Source organism: Gossypium hirsutum, chromosome D02, assembly GCF_007990345.1.
Source record: "Gossypium hirsutum isolate 1008001.06 chromosome D02, Gossypium_hirsutum_v2.1, whole genome shotgun sequence".
Classification (NCBI taxonomy): domain Eukaryota; kingdom Viridiplantae; phylum Streptophyta; class Magnoliopsida; order Malvales; family Malvaceae; genus Gossypium; species Gossypium hirsutum.
This window is the reverse complement of record NC_053438.1, coordinates 12,903,546-12,924,188: the sequence shown is the minus strand read 5'-3', so window position 1 is coordinate 12,924,188 and position 20,643 is coordinate 12,903,546. Positions and strand designations below refer to the sequence as shown.

Here is a 20,643-nt window from a genome sequence, read left to right as displayed (position 1 = left end):
TATAGTTTTGATCAAGTGTTTATTACTTTAGATAACATAATTAAGTTCTTGTTTTTAGAGAAAAAAATTAAAACATTGTTTTTCTCTTAAACCTATTTTTTGCTATATTTTCTAAATCTAAAATTTCAAGAACTGATATCAGAGTCAGATTATACTTTATCTATAAGTATAAAAAAGAGAGGACGGAAAATAGAATAAATAGTCTAAAATTAAAAATATTAAAGCAGATAATGGTGGTTAAGAAATTTTTGGAACCTCTTTGGATGACTTTTCTTCTTCTTCTTTTTTTTTGTAATTTCTCCAAATATTCTTTATTAAGAAAATAACAAATTGGCAGTTGGCAGCCTAAAATTTAGATTTCAGGCAATTTCCAGCCAATTAGCCCACCTTGGTGATCCGATTTAGTTGAAAATCAAAGTTTTGTTTGGTTTAATTCAATGTAAAAATTAATTTAAATCGATTTAAAACTCTTTTTAAAATTTTTATTTTTAAAAAACACTTTTTATTTATTAATGATAAGATTTAAATCTAAAGTTTTTTTTGAATAATCTTATTATAAGTTCTGATCATATCTGTTCTTTTTAATATGATGCTTAGAACTACCCATAACCCTTCCACAACATATAAATAGGAGAATAATGCACTTTAGCGCACTCGAACCCACGTCCTCCTGTATTGACAACAATGTTTATGCCTATCAAATTAAGACTCAATCGATAAATCTAAATCATTTTAAAATTAAGATTGTACCCTTAAAATCAAATGGATATCCTTATTAATAATTTATTATATAATATTTATCTAATATTAAAAACATTTTAAACATTTAAAATTCAATTTAAATTCATGTATTCCAAAGAGTTGTATTGTTTTTCTTCTCAAAAGATAAAAAACTACCAATTTATAAAGTATCATAGAGATTTTTATTAAGAGTGATTGTATTCTTTCCTTATTTATTTTGAAAATAAATAAATTAATTAATGTATATTAAATTAAAAAGTAATTTGAGTCATTCCGCTAAAAAATTCATTTATTTCTACTGTTAAAATTTAGTCAATATGCGTCAGCATAAGGTACATATGCCACCTGTAACTGTTAGGTTATTTTGCCAGTCATTCTAGTTTTTAACAATAGAAATGGATGCAAATTTTAATATAAAGGACCAATTTGCTCTTTGATTTAATGCACATGAATAAAATTGCCCATTTTTTAAGTAAAGAGACAAAACGTAATCTGACTCTTAATACATGAATTTTCGTGATACTTTTACGCATGTAATGCTAATTAAAAATTTATATTATTATTTATTATTTAATCTCCTGATTGTTGGTGTCACAAGTCAATCAAGCATCAATTTGGTTAGGAATATTACGAAAATGCCTTTTTGTAACTAAAATAAATTATATCATTCGAGGGTACTTTAGTCTTTTTATTTTAACAAAAAAATTAATAAAAATATGCATATAATGGGATTCGGACTCACATCAGTGTGAATAGAAAAATTTTATTTTTACTATTCAACTAAAACTTCATTTTAAAATATTTTATACTTTTTTATTTTAATATGCACAAATTATTATCTCCATCAGTTGTATATCTATACTTACTATTGTTTAAGCTCCTGACTGAGTTGGTGTTACAAGTCAACCAGATACCAACTTAGTTAGGAAAATTATTAAAAGGTACTTTTGTAATTAAAATAAGTTATATTATTCGATGGTACTTTAGTATTTTTATTTTAAAATAACCAATAAAAATACACATGTGGTGAGATTTGAACTAACACGAATGAAATTGGTTAAATCTTAAATTTTCCGCCAAACCAAAACTTCATTTAAATGTATTTTATACATTTTTTATTTTAATATGCACAATTTATTATCTCTATCAATAGTATATCTATACTATTAATAAAACCCTTAATTGAGTTAGTGTCACCCTTAACCAAGTCACCAACTCGGTTAGAAAATTACGAGAATGTCCTTATGTAATAAAATAAATTATATTATTTGAGGGCAGTTTAGTCTATTCACTTTAAAAAACCAAAAAAAATATACATATAGTGAAATTTGAATTCACACCAATTGTATTAGTAAATTTTTTTAATTTACCGCTCAACAAAAGTTTTATTTTAATATTTTTATACATTTTAATTTTATTATGCACATTTTATTACATCCATCAGTTGTATATATTAATAATGTATTCGATTGAGTTGGTGTCACAAATTAATTCGACACCGACTTAAGATTGATAACAACACCATAATAAACAATTTAATCTAATTTTTCATTTTAATAACATACATATATACTTCATGTGTTATTATTAAATTAGTTTCAAACCATAAGTTTTAGTACTTGTTGTATGCTATTTTTAAATAGAAATTTGTGTTCTAAATTTAAGGTCTCTACACGCATATACGTATGATAGGACTGACTTAAGATTGATGACAACACCATGATAAACAATTTAATCTAATTTTTTATTTGAATAACATACATATTTCATGTGTTATTATTAATTAGTTTCAAACTATATGTTTTATTATTTATTATATGTTATTTTAAACAGACATTTGTGTTTTAAATTTGTGATAGGATTTCAAATATAAATAATGTTGTTAATTGAGTTAGTGTCATAAGTCAACTCAACATTAACTCAAAATTAATGACAAAGTCAAAATAAATAATTACAATGAATTTAATATTATTATTTTGATATATTTATGTTTTTAAATTTTATTATATTATTAATTTAATCTATTTATTATTTTAATATGATATATACTTTATGTGTTATTAAGTAAATTCAAACCATACGTTTAAGATTTTCAATAAACTAATTAAGCCTTAGATGGTGCAAGGTGAGACGTGTCTTGCTGCGGAAATAACTGTTAATCAAACAGAAATAACAGTATATAAAATGCGGAAAGGAAATTAAAAGAGTCATCCGCATTGGCTAACTTGCTTCCTACATACTTTCTTACAAACAGCATCCGCTAAACACGTTTCCCCTACTCAATCACATGCATTTAAGCAAGCATTTGTCATAAGGTAGTTGGAGACTCTCTTCAACCATTTCACTAATTATAAAAATTAAAATTTTTTAATTATTCTAAAGAATAAAATAAGCTTAAATTATTAATATAAGTAAATTATTATTTTAAAGAATAAAATGCTATGCCTGTGAAAACTTTTTTAAATCAGAATCAACCGTTCTTTTAGATCTTATTTAAGCATTGGAAAGCAATCAGAAATGTAAACTCTCACGCTCTGATAGTTTAAACTTTATTACTGAAACCAAATCTTTACCACAACCACAACCTCTTTCAAGGAAATATATAAATACTAATACAAACATAATATTTTATATGGTTTTTACCATTCCTGATTTAATTATTTATCTAACTGGTTTACTATTAAAATAAAAAAATTAAAAAAAATAAATAAGAAAAACTAGGAAAAAAATAAATACACATTTAAATAACAATAATATTCATTGGACCTATTGAGGTTGAAGTTGAATTATACAACGAACACAAACGAAAATTGAAATAATCGCAAACAAATATCTACATGAAAAAACCCCCCTCCGAAATGGATAAAAAATCACAGGTAAAGAAAACTTCACTAAAACGGCAAAAAACCGAAAGAGGAGTACAATATGTAGAAACAAACAAAACCCCGAACCTAAAATACAAAGTTTTTCTGAAATTCACACAAACTCTCTCTTAATTTTGATGTTGTTATTCTAAACTATCTAGGGTTGCTAAGAGGCCTATTTATAGGCTAAATTTCATGTACAAATATGATTAAAACATCTCTAGAATAATCAGAGTTAGATTAGGAAAAGATAACAGAGTTTAACTAGGAGATGTGTGGAGTTATGCATCGTATTTTTTGACTTTTCTTCTTCCAGTTAAACTTTACTTTTAGTTTATCACTTAAACTCTAATTAGTGTAGGTTATTTTAATATTAATTTCCCACTTGAACTCTGATTAGTCTAAGTTATTTTAATATTATTTAACCTACAAATTGGCCTATAAATAGACCCTTTTTTCCATAAAAGAAAAATAACCCATTACACATTTAGGTATTAGCTTTTACAAGCTTTCAGATAATTTTGTATTTACGTTTTGAAGGCTCTTATTTCAGGTTTTGGGGTTTAGTTTCATCTCTATCTTTTGTACTCTTAGTTTTTTGCCATTTTAGTAAAATTATCTTTTGCCCTTGGTTTTTTATCCTCTTCGGATGGGGTTTTCCACATAAAATATTTGTGTTCAATTTTTTCAATTTCTTCGTTATTTTACTTGTTCATTGCTTAAACATGTATATCCCCAACAAACTGGTATCAGAGCTTTTCAATTTTTGCAATTAACTCATTCAGAGATTGCGACAATAAGGTTTGATATTGATAATTTCAATGGCATCACAAATTTTAATCTATGGCAAGTTTGGATGACAACAATTTTGATTTAAGGCGATCTTGAAAAGGTCTTTACAGAGAAAAATTTTGCAGACATGGATAAATCAGAATGAGATAGGTTAGATAAAAAGACTCTATCCATGATTCAATTATGTATAGCAAATGATGTGTTACAAGAGGTTTTGATGGAGAAAACAATATTCACCTTATGGAAAAGGTTAGAAACTATTTACATGACAAAGTCTCTGGCTAACTGATTAGTGCTGAAACAACGGTTGTACACATTTCGCATGAACGAAGATGAACACCTTAGAGATCAAATTAGTCAATTTATTACTTTTTTTGAATGATTTAAAAAAATGTTGAGGTTCAGATTAACGATGAAAATTAGACTATATTATTATTGTGCTCTTTACACTATTTATACAAGTTTTTTAGGAAAACCCTGATTTATGGCAGAGATAATCTCTTATTCGAAGATGTAAAGGGTCATTTGTTGAGTAAAAATAAACTCGACAATGAGTTTGGTTCGAATAGCAAGTCAAATAGGCAAGCCTCGATTTTCGTAGCATCAAGGAAACAAGACAAAAGATGTCATTATTGTAAGAACTTAGGTCACATCAAGGTAGGTTGTTACAAACTATGAAATAAAAGGGTTGCTGAGAGCAACGAGAAAGATTTAGCTGGTGCTAATTTTTGACATTGGTGATGATTTCTTGTTGGTGTCAACAAGTGAAATTTCTGAGCTTACGTCTGAGTGGGTCTTGGATTTGGGGTGTTCTTTCTACATGTGTCCCAACAGGAATGATTCTTTACATACAGTTCAGTTGAAAATGGAGTTATGCGCATGAGGAATGGTTCACCCAGTAAGGTAACTAGTGTTGGTACTATTCAGATCAGGATGCACGACGAGACAATTAAGACACTATCAAATGTTAGACATGTGCTTGAATTAAAGAAAAATCTCATCTCCTTAGGAATTTTGGACTCGAAGGGTTGTAGAATTAACATCGGGTCAAACAACATTAATGTATCTCGTGGGACTCTCATTTTGATGAAAGGTAAAAAGATTGGCAGTCTTTATGTTCTGGAAGGATCAACAATGACCGGTAAAACAAGACGTCCTTCGTCTGTTAAAGAGTTGAAGTTAACTTGTTTGAAGCGAAGACAACTTGATCAAAGGAGGGAAAAAGGTATGATCGTTTCGTATAAAAGAGGTTCTCTTTTGGATGCAAGTTTTGAAAAGATAGGGCATTGCATTCATGGAAACCAGACCTGGGTCAGTTTTGATTTAGCAGTGTACAAGTCAAATACTAGAAGACTTCTAGCTTCTAAACACAACTTTGACTCACTTAATATCTTGCATAGTTCGAGATAAGCCAGTGGTGGGCTTTGGCAAGAAATGTGTTGTGAAAATACGAGTTAAGGTAAAGATTTTTGGAGTTATGCCTCGTATTTTTTAGCTATTCTTCTCCCAGTTGAACTCTATTTTTTCCCACTTAAACTCTTAGTAGTGTAGGTTATTTTAATATTATTTGACCTACAAATTTAGCCTATAAATAGACACCTTTTCCTCCCTAGAAAAATAACCCATTACAATTTAGGTATTAGCTTTTACAAGCTTTCAGAGAACTTTGTGTTTATGTTTTGAGTGTTCTTATTTTGGGTTTCGAGGTTTAGTTTTATCTTCATCTTTTTTACTCTTCATTTTTGTTGTTTTAGTGAAATTATCTTTTTCCTGTGATTTTTTATCCTCTTCGGAGGGATTTTCCACGTAAAATATTTGTGTTCTATCTTTTCAATTTCTTCGTCCGGGTTTATCCCCAATAAAATGAAACTTGATTAAGTGGGGAACATGTTGCTACGTTATGATGTTGCGTTCGGCTTGTCGGGATGATGGGTTCTTCTTGTCGAGACGTGGTGTGTCGTGTCGTCGGCTCTTCCTCATCACGACATCAACTCCGTTTCATCCGAAATGTGAGGTACACTCTACAAGGCCAAAGTTAAGACTTGGAATGACAGCCCTGGCAATAAAAGTTGAGGCTTGAGTTGAGAGAAAAGCCAAAGAGAACACTAGAACAAATGCAACACTAACCATAGCAACAACAAAGGCGAAAGAAAGAGTAAAGCTTTTGTTTCGGTTTAGGGGTATATTGAGACACTAGGGGTACATCTACCTTCAATTGTTTTTTAACTTTATATTTTTCATTTTTTTTTATTTTAGGATGAGTTGGGTTTAGTATATATATAAATACAAGTTTGAATTTTTTTAATTGATGAAAATATTTTTTTTCACTATTTTATTAAATTGACATAGTTGTAATATTTACAAATTGTATTCACATTAAGTATTATTATAATTTAATTTATATCTATTAATTGATATTTAAATTTAATTTAAGTTCGTCGATTAAGTCTTAATTCGATTGGTATGTGTATTGTCTCCGGTGCAAGAGGATGTGATTTCGAGTGCATTGAAATGCATTATCCTCCTATTTATAGGTTAGGAGGGGATATGGATAATTTTAGGTATTATGCTAAAAAAGAGCATATAGGATTAGAACTTATAATGAGATTTTTCAAAAAAAAAATTAAGTTTATTAGATGTATAGTAGTATGGGTGCTTTATTAAAAAAAAGATATTAACATAAAATTGACTGTTATTTTAAATAGATTTCTAAGTATAAAATAGAAAAAAATTATTTATTAATCATCTCTATAGTGTATTGATTGTTTATATTGGTGAAAGGGTGTGATTTCCATCCAACATCAAGATAGACATGCATGCTTTTTATGCATATATGTAATTCCTCAATTTTTGATGCATTTTGTTAAGAGGTCAATAGTTAAACTGAATGTACATGTGGTATTAATTAAAAATAAACACGTAAAATCACAATTTTCAAGGTTTTTTTTAATCTTAATAAATTTAAATAATAAAACAAAGTTTACATTTAATATGAACACCTACACCTCTAATTTTACTTGGGTGCTCATAACTTGACCAATCAAAGTCAAAACTCTTAATAAACTGTTACAAAAGCCGAAACGTGAAGTTTGACCAGCGCCTGCCAATATTGATAATTCACTGCTGAAAACCAAAGCCTTTATACGATCAAAAACAACTCCAAAATGTCCCCCAAAGCCGCCATTAATTTTCACCATCATATACAACAAAACTCACCATGGGAAACTACCTTTTCTTCTTCTTCTTCTTCTTCTTCTTCTTCTTCATCATCATCCCCCTTTTCTCCAGCACTTCTGCCATTGATTCAAACGATTCTTCATGCCCCATCGATCTAAGTTACGTCGAAACCTTCCCATGGAACCAAACCACATGTCTCGACCCTCAAGGCAACCAGTGCTGCCAAACGCTCATCAGTCTCTTCGGCATGGGGATGGCCCAATATCTTAAAGAGACCTCCGTTTTTCAGCTGCCGAATCCCACGGTTGCTTCTTCTTGTCTCTCTGGTTTTCAGACCCAGGTTGCCGCCAGGTCCGTCCACCCATCTCTGGTCACTTCTTGCTTTAAGAACTCCACCCAATTCGTCAGCAATGTATCAAACTGCGCTGGGATTATAACAGTCCAAGACTGGGTTCAAAAAGTTGGTCCAGTCACTGCATTAGATACTGCTTGTAAAGGTGATGTGACTGGTTTGAATTGCAGACCCTGTATTGAAGCTGGTTACAATGTTTTCTCAAAGTTATTTAGTCTTGATCCAAATTCCACTAAGTGTTTTGATTTCACTGTTTTGTATGCCATTGGTGTAATCAATGAATTTGGTCCAAAAGATCCAGGGGCAGCTGGTTGCATACTTGGCTTGCCATTGGATAGCTCTGTTAATGAGAAATCAAAGAGGAAATTAAGCAACGAAACCGTGTTAAAATTGGTATTTGGTTTCTTGGGTGCTTTTGTTGGTGTTTTGGTTGCTTTTGCACTGATAATTTTGTATAGGAAATGGGATAAGAAGAACAAGAGAAATGCTCCACATAGAAGATTTGTGAGCAGTTTCAGGGCGAGTGTGTTGCCGAATTCGGGTGCCAAATGGTTTCATTTATCAGAGCTCGAACGAGCCACCGATGGATTTTCTCAGAGGAATTTGATAGGCCGAGGTGCATATGGAGTTGTATACAAAGGAACGCTTGCAGATGGTACTTTGGTTGCTGTGAAACAGATCCTTGATTTGGATTTGGAAGGCGACGAAGATTTCTCGAATGAAGTCGAGATCATAAGCAAAATCAGACACCGGAACCTTCTTTCGCTCCGAGGTTGTTGTGTTACGAGTGACATAATGAAAGGCAGAAGAAGATATCTGGTCTATGATTTCATGTCAAATGGCAGCCTTGGTGACCATCTATTCAATGATTTCACTAGGCAAAAACTGAGCTGGCCTCAACGGAAGAACATAATTCTTGATGTAGCCCAGGGTCTAGCTTACTTACACTATGGAATCAAACCATCGATTTATCATCGAGACATAAAAGCCACCAACATACTATTAGACTCGGAAATGAAAGCGAAGGTTGCGGATTTCGGATTGGCAAAGCAGAGTTTGGAAGGGCAGTCTCATCTTACCACCAGAGTTGCAGGCACACATGGTTATTTAGCACCTGAATATGCACTCTACGGACAATTAACAGAGAAAAGTGATGTTTACAGCTTTGGAATTGTGATCCTTGAGATCATGAGTGGGAGAAAAGTGATTGACACATCAAATTCATCCTATCTAATGATCACAGATTGGGCGTGGAAGCTTGCGAAATCAGGGAACGTGCAGGAAATTTTCGATGAATCGATAAGAGAGGAAGGACCGAAAGGTGTGATGGAAAGGTTTGTTCGAGTTGGGATTCTCTGTGCACATGTAATGGTAGCTTTCAGGCCAAAAATTGCAGAGGCTCTCAAGATGTTAGAAGGTGATATTGACATTCCCAAGTTACCAGATAGGCCATTGCCACTCAGTCATGAGTCCTTCAAATCATCCTTGGGAAGAATTGCATCAACAAGTAATGCATCAAAATATAACTCAAATATGTCTCTAGTATAGATTGATTCTATTCTTGGGGCTAGGCTTAGGAAAAAAACCCAAAAATTGATTCATTCAGGGTTAAATTTAGACCCTAGTTAGTTCATGTAGTTATTCTTCAAAAAGTAAAGTAATATAGTTTCCTTCTGCAGAAAAAGGATATGGTAACTAGTCAAATTGATTAACTAATAGTGTGAACAACATTTTTTGCTGCTATACATTGTATTGTTCATAAATTTCCAATCAAACAAGTCACTTGTGATTCTTCAATTCAAACTTTCAAAGATAATTTTTTGTTTGTGTTTCTAGATTTCCTTGGTTTCAATTAACCATGAGGTCAAAGAAGTCCAGTTATTCTTAAAAATATTAGACATTTTCTAGAGTAATTAAAAGTAATTAATTACATGTGTTTTTTTGTGCAATATTTGATATTTTTATGTTATGCACCTTGGCGTAGGATCTAGTCACGGGTCTAAATGAGGAAGAATTCTTACTTCGACTTATGGTTACTCAAAGAAGTAAATTCTTCTTTAACAAACCCCCTCCGAAAATAACGTTTTTTTATAAAATAATTGTTTACCTCTTTATTTCATATTGACAGTCTTTTATAGACCGTTAATAATAAAGGAAAGAGTCCTAATTGACAAAATAGAATTCTTAACTTGAAGTTTATGAAAGAAATAAAAATATATTAGAGAAAATAAATAAAACTAAAACTTTTAATATCTGACCTGATATAATAAAGAAAATAAATAAAACTAAAAACTCTTATCAATAAAAGCATCCACATCATTTCATTAATGAAATAATACCTTTCTTGTATTGACAATTAATGGTGCATTGATAATCTTCGCTAACATACCTGTATCTAACATTCACTCACTCTGAAATCACAGTAATATAGCTTACACGCATCATTTTACAGTTCATCAACCTAAGTTCACATCGCTATGGACGAAGCGATACTAACATGAACAAGCACACAATTGATTGCATAAATTACTACAGCAAGCACAAATGGAAACATGGCAAAAATGGACAACAAAATAATAACAATTCTCAAAGTTCTTCATTCAACTTGGAGCCAAAACATGTGACTAACAGTAAAATCGCAAGACAATTTCAAAGTTCAATCACTGATGACTGTTGAATACATCTAAACCTTATAGCACGAAAAGGTAACATTCTAATCAGATAACAGTTATGGAGAAAAGGAATATCGTTTCACCTCAGTGCCTCTTTATTTTGGTTCACTTTTAGAAAGTATCACTCCTGAAATCTTGTTGACCTCACAAAGTAATCCAGCTGAGAACAAGAAACTGCCTCGAATAAAAACAATTTAAGAGCAGTTATTAGGAATGATCCTCCAAATATATGAAAAGAAAAACTTAGAAAGGAAAAAAAAAATTAAGTATATCTATTTTGGATAAACATATTCATATTTGACACTCAACCTCTATATTACTCAAAACTCTAATAAGTTCTAGTGATTGATAAGGGTATGTGTCCATTATGGATATGTTTAAAATTTTACAAGTTATATTCTCATAGTCATGTCTGGATAAGCGTTTGACATGAGCACTTCAAGAAAAATGAATGTTAGAACAACGTAACTCACTAGAGTCCAGATAACTAGTAAAATTATTTTTCACAAACTGAATGCTTCCGACCAAGGAAGCTCTAATTGCTGTCGTAAAAACCAAGTCCAAGGTTCAAATTCATCAGCCTGGCTCCGTTACGAGTCTATAAGAGACATTTAACAACAAGTACCAACTTCTCTCTGTCTTGGACATCAAGTTGATTCGCAATCATAAATGAACTTGCTCAAACATGTTTGTTTCAACATGGTTAAACTGGTCAAATCATGTTGTCAATGAACTGAAAATTTTCTCATGGTGCATAAGCATATTGACAGTGGATCACCATTTCTCGAGTTATATGCGGAATTTTTAAGGATAGATAAAGGCCCTTGGACGTCGACATATGTTCCTGTTCGAGAGGTCCAAACAGAAGAACGTGTGGAGAAACATATTCCCACCGGTCCTAGATGAATATAGGTGGTTGCCTATATCGAGCGCTCTATTTAAGTTGTTACCCGATAGATCATTACGTCGCAAGCCAAAAAGTCGACCGACGTCGACTTGGATACGTGACAACATGGATATTCAGGAGAAGTCAAACCAACCGAGATTTTGCGAGTGGTGTAGGAACCTAGGCCATACAATACCGTCATGTCCACATCGAATGGATGATACAAGTACAACACATCATTAACATCATTTTTGTTGTAATCTTAAACGCGCGTTTTTGCCGTACAATACAAATCAATAAATTATACAACTTTCTTCCATTGTTCACGTACAGTCTTGATTTAATATTATGAAATGATAACAAAGACCAACTTTAATGAAAAAAAATATTTATTTAAAAACATAATGATGTACAAAATCGATACAATAAAAATGTTTTGATATTTATTTCAATGTTAACATGAGAAGTATAATAATAAAGTAAATCAATTCAATCCCCGGTTAGAATGTGTGTTACATCGAGGTGGTTGACGGTTGCGAGCTGAATTCTTTCTTGGTTTAACCTCCGGTACAAGTTGTGGTTTTGGCCTCTCATCTTCTTCACCTTTGTCCGTGGTTGATTGCGACTAGTTGCTCCTCAGTTGTCATCGTGTATCCTCCGATCTAGGAATATATGGTTGGGAAAATGATCCACCTTGGTAGAACAATGATCCCGGAGATGTTTGCGGCACCATCGATGTAGGGGTATAACCATATTGTGTCCTATACACCGATGACATAATGATTGGACTCTCAGTCGGTGCTTGAATCATAGACGACCTATACGTCGTTGGCGGCATCATTGTTGTCGGAAATGTTGACGGCATCGTCGTGTAATACACGGGGACGGAGGTCCGAAAATAAAACATGGCATCAAGTAGAAGCAGAAAAATGTGGTGGAATATATAATACTTGTGTGAAAATGACAAAATTAGTATATGCACTAGAATAAGACGAGACATACTAATTAGGGGGTGGTGCAGCTATTGATGTCGGTTCTTGCGTAGGTGCTGATGATGGACCCACCTCCCTAGACCTTGGATGTATAGGTGCTCGTCGTGGCCTCCTTGTATGCAATTGCCGACTCCTCACCTCTTCCCCTAACAAGTATGGCTTGCTATAAACCCTAAACTATTGTATTTACTCCGGATCTTAGGCTAACTCTGGAACGACAATGGCCTCGCGAGTAGGTAAAAACTCATACCTATTGTTCCACATGTTGATATATTAAACGTGGAATATCGACCAATTCTCATCTATCCTCCCCTACAAGTCGATAAGGTGCAGATCATCGAGGTCTCGAGGTGCCACTGAAATCAGTTGTCTGAACTCGAATTGTCGCAATGCTCTATCCGACATGCATCTCCATGGTAACGTTCACTACCAATGGCATCTTCACGTGCTAGATGTTGGATTCACCAAAAATTTTGATGGGATGCATTCTTGAATTGTTGGATCCTCGTAAGACGTCCATTCAAACCGTGTTAAAATAATAAAAATTTTAATTATATATATATACTACTAATTAAATAGCCGTTGGAGAAAGTAACCGTTGAAGATTACTGTTGAGGAAAACGCTTCCAGTTGAAAATTTTTTCTTGACAATACTCTAAAAACGCTTACAACTGGAAGTGTTTTCCTGCAAAACACCTTAAATCAGCCTACATATAATGCTTTAGATCGAGCAGAATGGTATGCATATGCTAACATGTTTAAATATGCATTGAATTTGTCATGCGGTCATGTCTATTACTCAATTTGCATATCTCTTAAACATATTGTGTTCGTGATTTTATATTGTGATTTGTCACATCTTTCTTCATCCTCCTAACCTTTCTGAATAAAATTTCATCATAAATAATTAGAAAGGAAAAACACCGAAAGTAGCTAAGTATACTCACCAGCTCCCCAGCCAGTTCTCATCCCAAATGCTTCCTGGAAATTCCCAATGAACTGAAATAACCGGGGGAAAAAGATCTTATCATGCTAAATCATATGTTATATCAGTCTCAAACTCGAATAACGTCAGATTTTCACACTTCTGTTGGAGCTTACAACAACGGCAAATGCATCGTATAAAACAGTGGATTGCGAATCCAGGCGATGAATTTATAAGAAAAAGGATCCAATTCGGGACTTCTAGGACTCACTGTTAGTGACACGAGAAACAAGAATGAGCTGATGAATCCACCTAGAATGGTGAACAGTTCTGAGGACGCTAATTTTCCTCGATACATCATTGGATGTATTCAGAGAAAACGAACTGCTGGTAAAAGAGAGTGAATTTGGTATTATTTGAAAACTGTAAGGGTAAAAATGTCAGACGGTATTTTGGTCAAAGTGAAACGACGTGTTTTTTGGGAGGGTACAGCGTTTTAAGAAGACGAAACTTCTTTCTTTTTTCTCTGCCCGGCGGCGATGGAGTCGCAGGATTTACCGGAATGTCCGGTCTGTTTGCAACCGTACGACGGCGAGTGCACGATCCCGCGTGTGCTCGCGTGTGGCCACACGGTGTGCGAGTCATGCCTATTAAACCTCCCTAAGAAACTCCCGGGAGCAATCCGATGCCCCGCGTGTACGGTGCTCGTCAAGTACCCACCGGAGGGCCCCACGACTCTCCCCAAAAACATCGACCTCCTTAGACTAATCCCCGGCGGCTCTGAAAATCCCCGAAAACCCGTCAACAAATCCAAAAATGTCTCCAATCTCCCTTTCCTCCCTCGCTCTTGGTCCGACGAGTTTTATTCCAACTGGAAAAGCTACCTTCTCCGTGACGATACCGTTGAGAGAGACCAGGTGAGCCTTTTGCCTGTTGGGTCTTTTTCAAGTGGCGGGGAGGATGGTTCTTTGTTTAAGGCTGGATATCTCGTGAGAGTTATGGATTGTTTGCGTGAAATGAAAGAAGAGGAAAGAGGGGAGTTGGGTTTAGTTTTAAGAGCTTTTACTAAGCAAAATTGTAGAATTTGTAGAGTTTTGGGTCTGTGGGGTGACCTTGGGGACGGGGTTTTGTATTTAGCGAGTGAGAAGCAAAAAAGGGGGAACTTTTTGGACAAGAACTTGGGGTGTTTTGAGAAAGAAGGGGTTTTTAATTTTGCACTGATGGGTATGGAAATGTGTGAGGCAGTCATTTCTTTACATAAAGAAGGGTTGATTGCTGGTTGCTTAAGCTTTTCTTGCTTTCAGTTGGATGATTTTGGGCATATATATCTTGATTTGATTGAGGTGTTATTGACTGGTAGGGGAATTCAAGATGTTGTTGCAAATGTTGGATTTAGTGGGAAAAAGATTGGTGATGGAGAAATCCGTATGTTGTTTAAAGATTTGTTGAAAAGGGATGTGTTTGTTTGCCCTGAGGTGTTGCTTAAGCTGTTAGAGAAAGAGGGTACTGGGGTAGAGTGTTGTAGCTTGAAATATCCAATAAGATATAGCTCGGATGCTTGGTTGTTAAGTTGTATTCTTCTTAGGATTGTCAATGGGGATGTCTTTAGTGATGAGTGGGTTGAATATATGTGCCATATTATTGTGAAAGGAAGTGAAAATAGTGAAATAGATTGTTCAAGTGTCTATACAAGTTCGATGGAGAAAGTGAGTTCTTTATTGGGAACTAAATTTGGTGCCGAATGTGTGTCTTTGCAGCAGATTCTATGTAAATGCTTGGATCTTGATCCTGAGAGTCGTTCACTTGTTGTTGATGTGTGGAAATGTATTAGGGAGCTAGTTATTAGACCTCAGTTTGATAAAATGGTGAAATTGTATGGTGCAAGTTATGATGAGAATGTAGGTCGATGTATGGTTGTTGGGAAATTGTGTCTGTTGTCCAGGGAAAGAACGGAAACACAGGAAAAAGATGAGTTACAAGGAAAAGAAGCAAATGGTGCAACAGACATGGTTAATGGTCTTACAGAGGGCAGAATTAAATGGAAAGATTTGCAAGGCCATCTTGATTGTGTTACTGGATTAGCTGTAGGAGGTATAGTTTCTAATCTGTCTTCAACATATGCTGTTTCAATTTTGATACTTCTGACTGCTAATTTTGTTATAGAAGAAACTGCAAGGTATTGCTGAAATTTACAGTTAAATGCATAGCTATCTTTATTAATTCTCAAACATCATGACCTAATTGTTTCAATACCAAGTAATTGATAAATGGGAAATTCCCTTTCTACCAATGAAATTTAAAGGAATTTCTCCTGGCCAAATGGTGGAAAGGGTTCTTAGTAGTTGATACCTTGTTGTGGCTTTTGTATTTAGGAACTTTACAAGCATAAGGTCTGTGAATATTTGGTAGTTTGCTGCCACTTCTATAAAATGCAATAAAAAATTTAACTTGGCATTCGGTGTTGCATGGTGCTAGTCCTAGTATAGTTATTATCCAGGTTACAACGATTCCTTTTGTTAATAAGGTGGGTGTTTTGAGGCCTGGGTGGGAGGGCTTTGGTGATTTGCATTTCGATCATTGAAACAGTATTTCTTCCATTACACAATTGCGTGTCGCATGATACTGGACCATGATTCTTCAAATCTTAAGCTGCATCATATCCGGTTAAACAATGTTGTTTTACCCTTCTATTTTCCTTTTCAATGTTAATGGTATGCTGGATCTTCTTCTTGACATATATGGTTTTAAATTTAGGAGATGTATTCAGATTTTGTTTTTGCTGTTCTAGGGGGTTATCTGTTTAGCTCCTCCTTCGATAAATCAGTCAAAGTATGGTCCCTGCAGGTATGCTCTACTAAATTATCATTTATTCAAGTGGCTGTATTATGATTTAAATTCAATCATACTCTGCAAGCGTAACTGTTCCGTGAGTAATTCGGTTTGGAATATTGGCTTGTTTTGAATCAGTTTCTTCCCGCATCTATTTACAGGATTACTCTCATGTGCATACGTTCAGAGGTCATGAGCATAAGGTAATGGCTGTTGTCTGTGTGGATGAAGAACAGCCATTATGCATTAGTGGCGATAGTGGAGGTGGCATATTTTTATGGAGCATTAATATCCCTTTCGGACAAGAGCCGTTAAAGAAATGGTACGAGGAAAAGGATTGGCGCTATAGCGGAATCCATGCTTTGGCAGTTTCAGAAAATGGCTATTTATACACTGGAAGTGGAGATAAATTGATTAAAGAATGGTCATTGCGGGTATATTTCTTTGATTTATCATTTCATGTTTGCTGCTTATTTCTTAACATTTTGAAATGCTAGATGATAATAATTTGGAACCTTGCTTTCCTTTTTTCTTCCAGGATGGCACCCTGTCAGGCACTATGACTGGCCATAAATCGGTAGTTTCTGCCATAGCGGTGAATAATGGAGTTCTTTACAGCGGGAGTTGGGATGGAACTGTGCGATTATGGAGTCTAAGTGATCATAGTCTTTTGACTGTTTTAGGGGAAGACATGCCAAGAGCTGTGTCCACTGTTCTGTCCCTTGCAGCTGACCAGCATACACTTATTGCTACTTATGAAAATGGCTCCGTGAAGGTTCTTTGTTCTTCAAACTGCTGTCGAATTTGTCTTTTATTCTTGTATTCTCACGTGTGCATTTACTTGTTTCCTGGAAATGAATTTATGCCACAGTACTCAAATGAATTTTGCTATTTAGCTTCTCCTTTCCATTTGAAAAAGGCCAGATGCGGATATTCTGTTCTTGCTAACCTCTCTTCCTTTCCTTTTTCTTTCATTCTCTCAAGTTTGATAATAAAATCATTTCTGTCTTTCATGCTTCTTTCCAGATCTGGAGGCATGATGTGCTTAGGAAATCGATGCAAATACACAATGGTGCCATTTTCACTGTTAGCTTGGATGGGAAATGGCTTTTTACGGGAAGTTGGGACAGAACCATCAAGGCACAGGTTTGAACTCTGGCTTGACTAATTAATCTTTGTTTGCCTGAGAAGCAGGTTGCTAAGATGAGAAAACCTTTGTCCGCTTTATTCTATAATTCTATTCACCTGTAGGAACATTTTATCCATGTTTAGATTTACAAATGTCATTGATATAGTGATTTGCAGGAACTAGCAGGAGATGACGTTGAAGTAGATGTTCGACATATTGGATCGATTCCTTGTGATTCTGTTATAACAGCTTTATCATACTCAGAAGGGAAGCTTTTTGTCGGTTTTGGTGATCGGACCGTTAAGGTATGTTCCATACCTTTTTGTAGTTTTTCATGAGAATTTGCTCCTTTTATGTCATTTCTCATGAGGTAACAATCCGATATGTATTTTACACAAATAATCACTTTATTCTTTGTTTGCCTGGCATTTGTTATAGTTGACATCACATACATTTTTTCATTTGATAACTTTTTATTTTATTTTATTTTATTTTGATTCTTTCAATTCGACAGAGAATTCCTGTGTTTCCCTTGCCAGGCTTTAAGACCTCGGCATGTTGATGATAACCAACAACGAAAACAAGATTTGCTATTCTTTATCTGTTTGTTTTTCGTTTTATGTTTTCAGTTTCCTACCAACCATGGATGAACTGCTCAATCAGTTAACACTGATCTCAACTTGCAGGTATACTATCATGGGAAGTGATCAAAGCCTCATTGGCTTGCATTTCTAGGACCGCAAGGTTTTGATGGAGTGGTATACGACAGGCAACGAGTTGGTGACCTTTGTACAGAAAATATACCAATACATGTATACAGGGGGTGAGTAGTGTGAAGTGTCCATACGCTATCAACTCATGTTTGAGAAGAGTAGTGTGAAGTGTCTATACACTATCAACTCATGTTCAAGTTCTTCTCAAGCTAAGTATAATAACAGTAAATATACTGTAAATATAGACTATGTTACCCGGATTCAGGATTCAAAAGTGAACATCTGTTTATGTCAAAAACATTCCAAATACGAATGTTTTAAGAAAAATAAAGGCTTCAGATAATATATATAATGCAAAATATTAGAATTTTGGTTCCACTGTGTTGAAATGAGAGGCATACTTGTTGGTTTTGTAACATTGGCCTTAGTAAGGCCTTCACTGTATGTTGCTTTGGGCTTAGAAGCCCGCCTACCAGCCCATGTCAACCCAGCAGCAGTGCAAGAAAAAGCAAAAAAGCAAAAAAGAAAACTTAAATATTGTATTTTAAAACATTATACAAAATATATTTAATAAAAGGGTAATTATTTGGTATAGAGGTAGTGGAAAGTTTTATTTCACAAGTGGGGTTGAGATCTACTAACATATTTTATTTAATTACATGTTTTATTTAAATTTTTAAATATAATTTAAGAACACATGATAAAATTTTAACATTTATTATGAAGTTAAAACTTTCCATTATCAGTGTACTAAATAATTTATACATAAATTTTGTTTCATGTGCAATTTAATATATGAAATTTGATTTGTTGCAATTACTTACATGAAACTTGAATTGTGATTCATGTTGAATTGTGATTCACGTGTATATATGTAAAGTTTTGATTTTGGTTCAGATTCAGTTGCACACATTTAAGAAATTAATACATACATTTACTTTCACATTGGGTTAATATAATTATGTATGCAATATATTAACGTAAAATGGTGTTAATTCGATAATATTGTTTGTGATTTGTGAAAATTGAATCAAATAAAAAAATCATTCTATAAAACTACAAAAAAGCAAAATTTATTTTTAACATTACACATTGAATCAAAGTTAATGCATTATATAAAATAATTGTTTTTAAAGTTTATTATTATTCATTTTGTTTTCACTCTAACCCACTAATTAATAAATTAATTGTATTATTATCATTATCACTATTATATATAGTGTGTGTGTCTAAAAGATAAAACATGAAGCAACTAATTGGATTGTTTATTGAGAATGGACGTTTAATTGTTATTTGTATAATTTAAAGGATTAAGCATTTGATAGAGTTAAATTGAGTGGAAATTTTAAGTTATTTGAGTTAATTGTATGTAAGATACTTATGTAAGAGATATCATAAAATTAGTATTTTATTATAGGTTTTAACACTTTAAAATAAAAATAAAAGGAAGGAATTAGAGGTGAAAATAATTCTTAAAACATAAATTTTTATATAGATCCAAGATTTTACTATCATTGGTTTTTTAAGTAAGGTAAGATATGGGGTTTTATATAAAATCATAATCCTTTACATTTTGTTCCTAAGATGTGAGATTTATTCTCTTACTACAAAGTACTTAGTTCCTAAAGATTACTTATAAAAGTTAAACTTTTTACAACATAAACACTAACAAAATATTATTTCCAACAAGATGGTGTTGATATTTAATACTCCCCTTCAACACCAACTTTCACCATGCTAAACCAATGACAGAAGCTTTTGATCTTGCTTCCACACAAGCCTTTTTTTTAATAGGTTTGAAACTTAGTCTTCTGTCTTAACTTATTCTAACACCACATGTTGGTTCTCACGACAACCATCATTGCTTTGCTCGATGGAACACTACCTCTTGGTCCCATCTTTGTTGATGTCTCCGTGGCTTGACTTGTGGTACTCCATAGCCACTTGCATTGTCTCAATTAAGTCATCTCAATACAATCGAATAACATCCAGCCTCTGTGGCTTCTCATAATGCTCACCCTTGACATCTGATTTCTCATAGGACTTTACTATGGTTGACAACCTTGCCCTTAGTGCGACCCATCACACAAGACCTTGTTCAAGGATCTTTACTTGCCCTTTCTCGTACTTGTCCCAATCTTGCCCCTTCTTTCGTGTGGCTTCTCTCTCAAGGAATCCTTACCTTAGGATTGTTTTGATGCTTCCCCACTCAATCTTGAGCTTTGGCGCTCTGGGGACTTAAACTGATCTTTCTTGAGTGTTACTAAGGACTCGACCAATACCATTACTCGTGTCATGTCTTGGACGCCTCGACATTGCAACTCAAGCGTTGCTTGTGGCTTGGTTGGCTTGTAGTTGATGCTTATAGCTTGGTCATACTACTCTATGTCCCTCAAGAAGTTGTCCAGGTCATTGATGTCTCTAAAACCCTTGAACTCTTTGAGCTCCAAAATGTTCCAATGATGAGACGGGGTACCAAGCACGCCTCCCATGGTTTTAAGCCTTGTGAGCTTCCCCTTAAGCTCCATGATCTCGTTACGCTTGGCCTCCACTAAGGCTAAAAGGGATTTT

At 33.9% G+C, this 20,643-nt stretch overlaps 3 protein-coding genes across 5 annotated transcripts; 2 read left to right on the top strand and 1 right to left on the bottom strand.

The window, feature by feature from the left end:
• The first annotated feature begins 7,429 nt into the window (after positions 1-7,429).
• Positions 7,430-9,723, top strand: LOC107910374 (probable receptor-like protein kinase At1g11050). Its single transcript, XM_016838199.2, has one exon. It carries the CDS (start codon positions 7,615-7,617, stop codon positions 9,472-9,474), a length of 1,860 nt encoding a protein of 619 aa, XP_016693688.1. The 5' UTR covers positions 7,430-7,614; the 3' UTR covers positions 9,475-9,723.
• A 970-nt stretch (positions 9,724-10,693) lies between these two features.
• On the bottom strand, positions 10,694-13,852 carry LOC107908021 (uncharacterized). The gene is made up of 3 exons (XM_016835302.2): positions 13,673-13,852; positions 13,424-13,475; positions 10,694-10,776 (listed from the first exon to the last, which is right to left on the bottom strand). The coding sequence occupies exons 1-3, from the start codon at positions 13,760-13,762 to the stop codon at positions 10,694-10,696; spliced, it is 225 nt and encodes a 74-aa protein (XP_016690791.1). The 5' UTR covers positions 13,763-13,852.
• LOC107910373 (TAF5-like RNA polymerase II p300/CBP-associated factor-associated factor 65 kDa subunit 5L) lies at positions 11,864-18,450 on the top strand. 3 transcript variants are annotated; one of them, XM_016838196.2, is made up of 7 exons: positions 11,864-15,492; positions 16,190-16,245; positions 16,392-16,664; positions 16,769-17,005; positions 17,257-17,376; positions 17,536-17,664; positions 18,046-18,450. In XM_016838196.2, the coding sequence occupies exons 1-7, from the start codon at positions 13,941-13,943 to the stop codon at positions 18,064-18,066; spliced, it is 2,388 nt and encodes a 795-aa protein (XP_016693685.1). In that variant the 5' UTR covers positions 11,864-13,940; the 3' UTR covers positions 18,067-18,450. The 3 variants fall into 3 exon arrangements, with proteins under 3 accessions (XP_016693685.1, XP_040944378.1, XP_016693686.1); XM_041088444.1 differs by having other exon boundaries at positions 17,536-18,450; XM_016838197.2 differs by lacking the exon at positions 18,046-18,450 and having other exon boundaries at positions 17,526-17,665.
• Positions 18,451-20,643: the final 2,193 nt, after the last annotated feature.

Coding starts and splice junctions, on each gene's coding strand:
- LOC107910373 (XM_041088444.1), top strand. CDS start 13,941: ATGGAGTCGCAGGATTTACCGGAATGTCCGGTCTGTTTGCAACCGTAC. Junction 16,665..16,768: donor TTAAAGAATGGTCATTGCGG/GTATATTTCTTT, acceptor TTTTTCTTCCAG/GATGGCACCCTGTCAGGCAC. Junction 17,377..17,535: donor ACAGAACCATCAAGGCACAG/GTTTGAACTCTG, acceptor AGTGATTTGCAG/GAACTAGCAGGAGATGACGT.
- LOC107910374 (XM_016838199.2), top strand. CDS start 7,615: ATGGGAAACTACCTTTTCTTCTTCTTCTTCTTCTTCTTCTTCTTCTTC.
- LOC107908021 (XM_016835302.2), bottom strand. CDS start 13,762: ATGATGTATCGAGGAAAATTAGCGTCCTCAGAACTGTTCACCATTCTA. Junction 13,476..13,672: donor TGTTTCTCGTGTCACTAACA/GTGAGTCCTAGA, acceptor CGGTTATTTCAG/TTCATTGGGAATTTCCAGGA. Junction 10,777..13,423: donor GAGAACTGGCTGGGGAGCTG/GTGAGTATACTT, acceptor TTTTTATTCGAG/GCAGTTTCTTGTTCTCAGCT.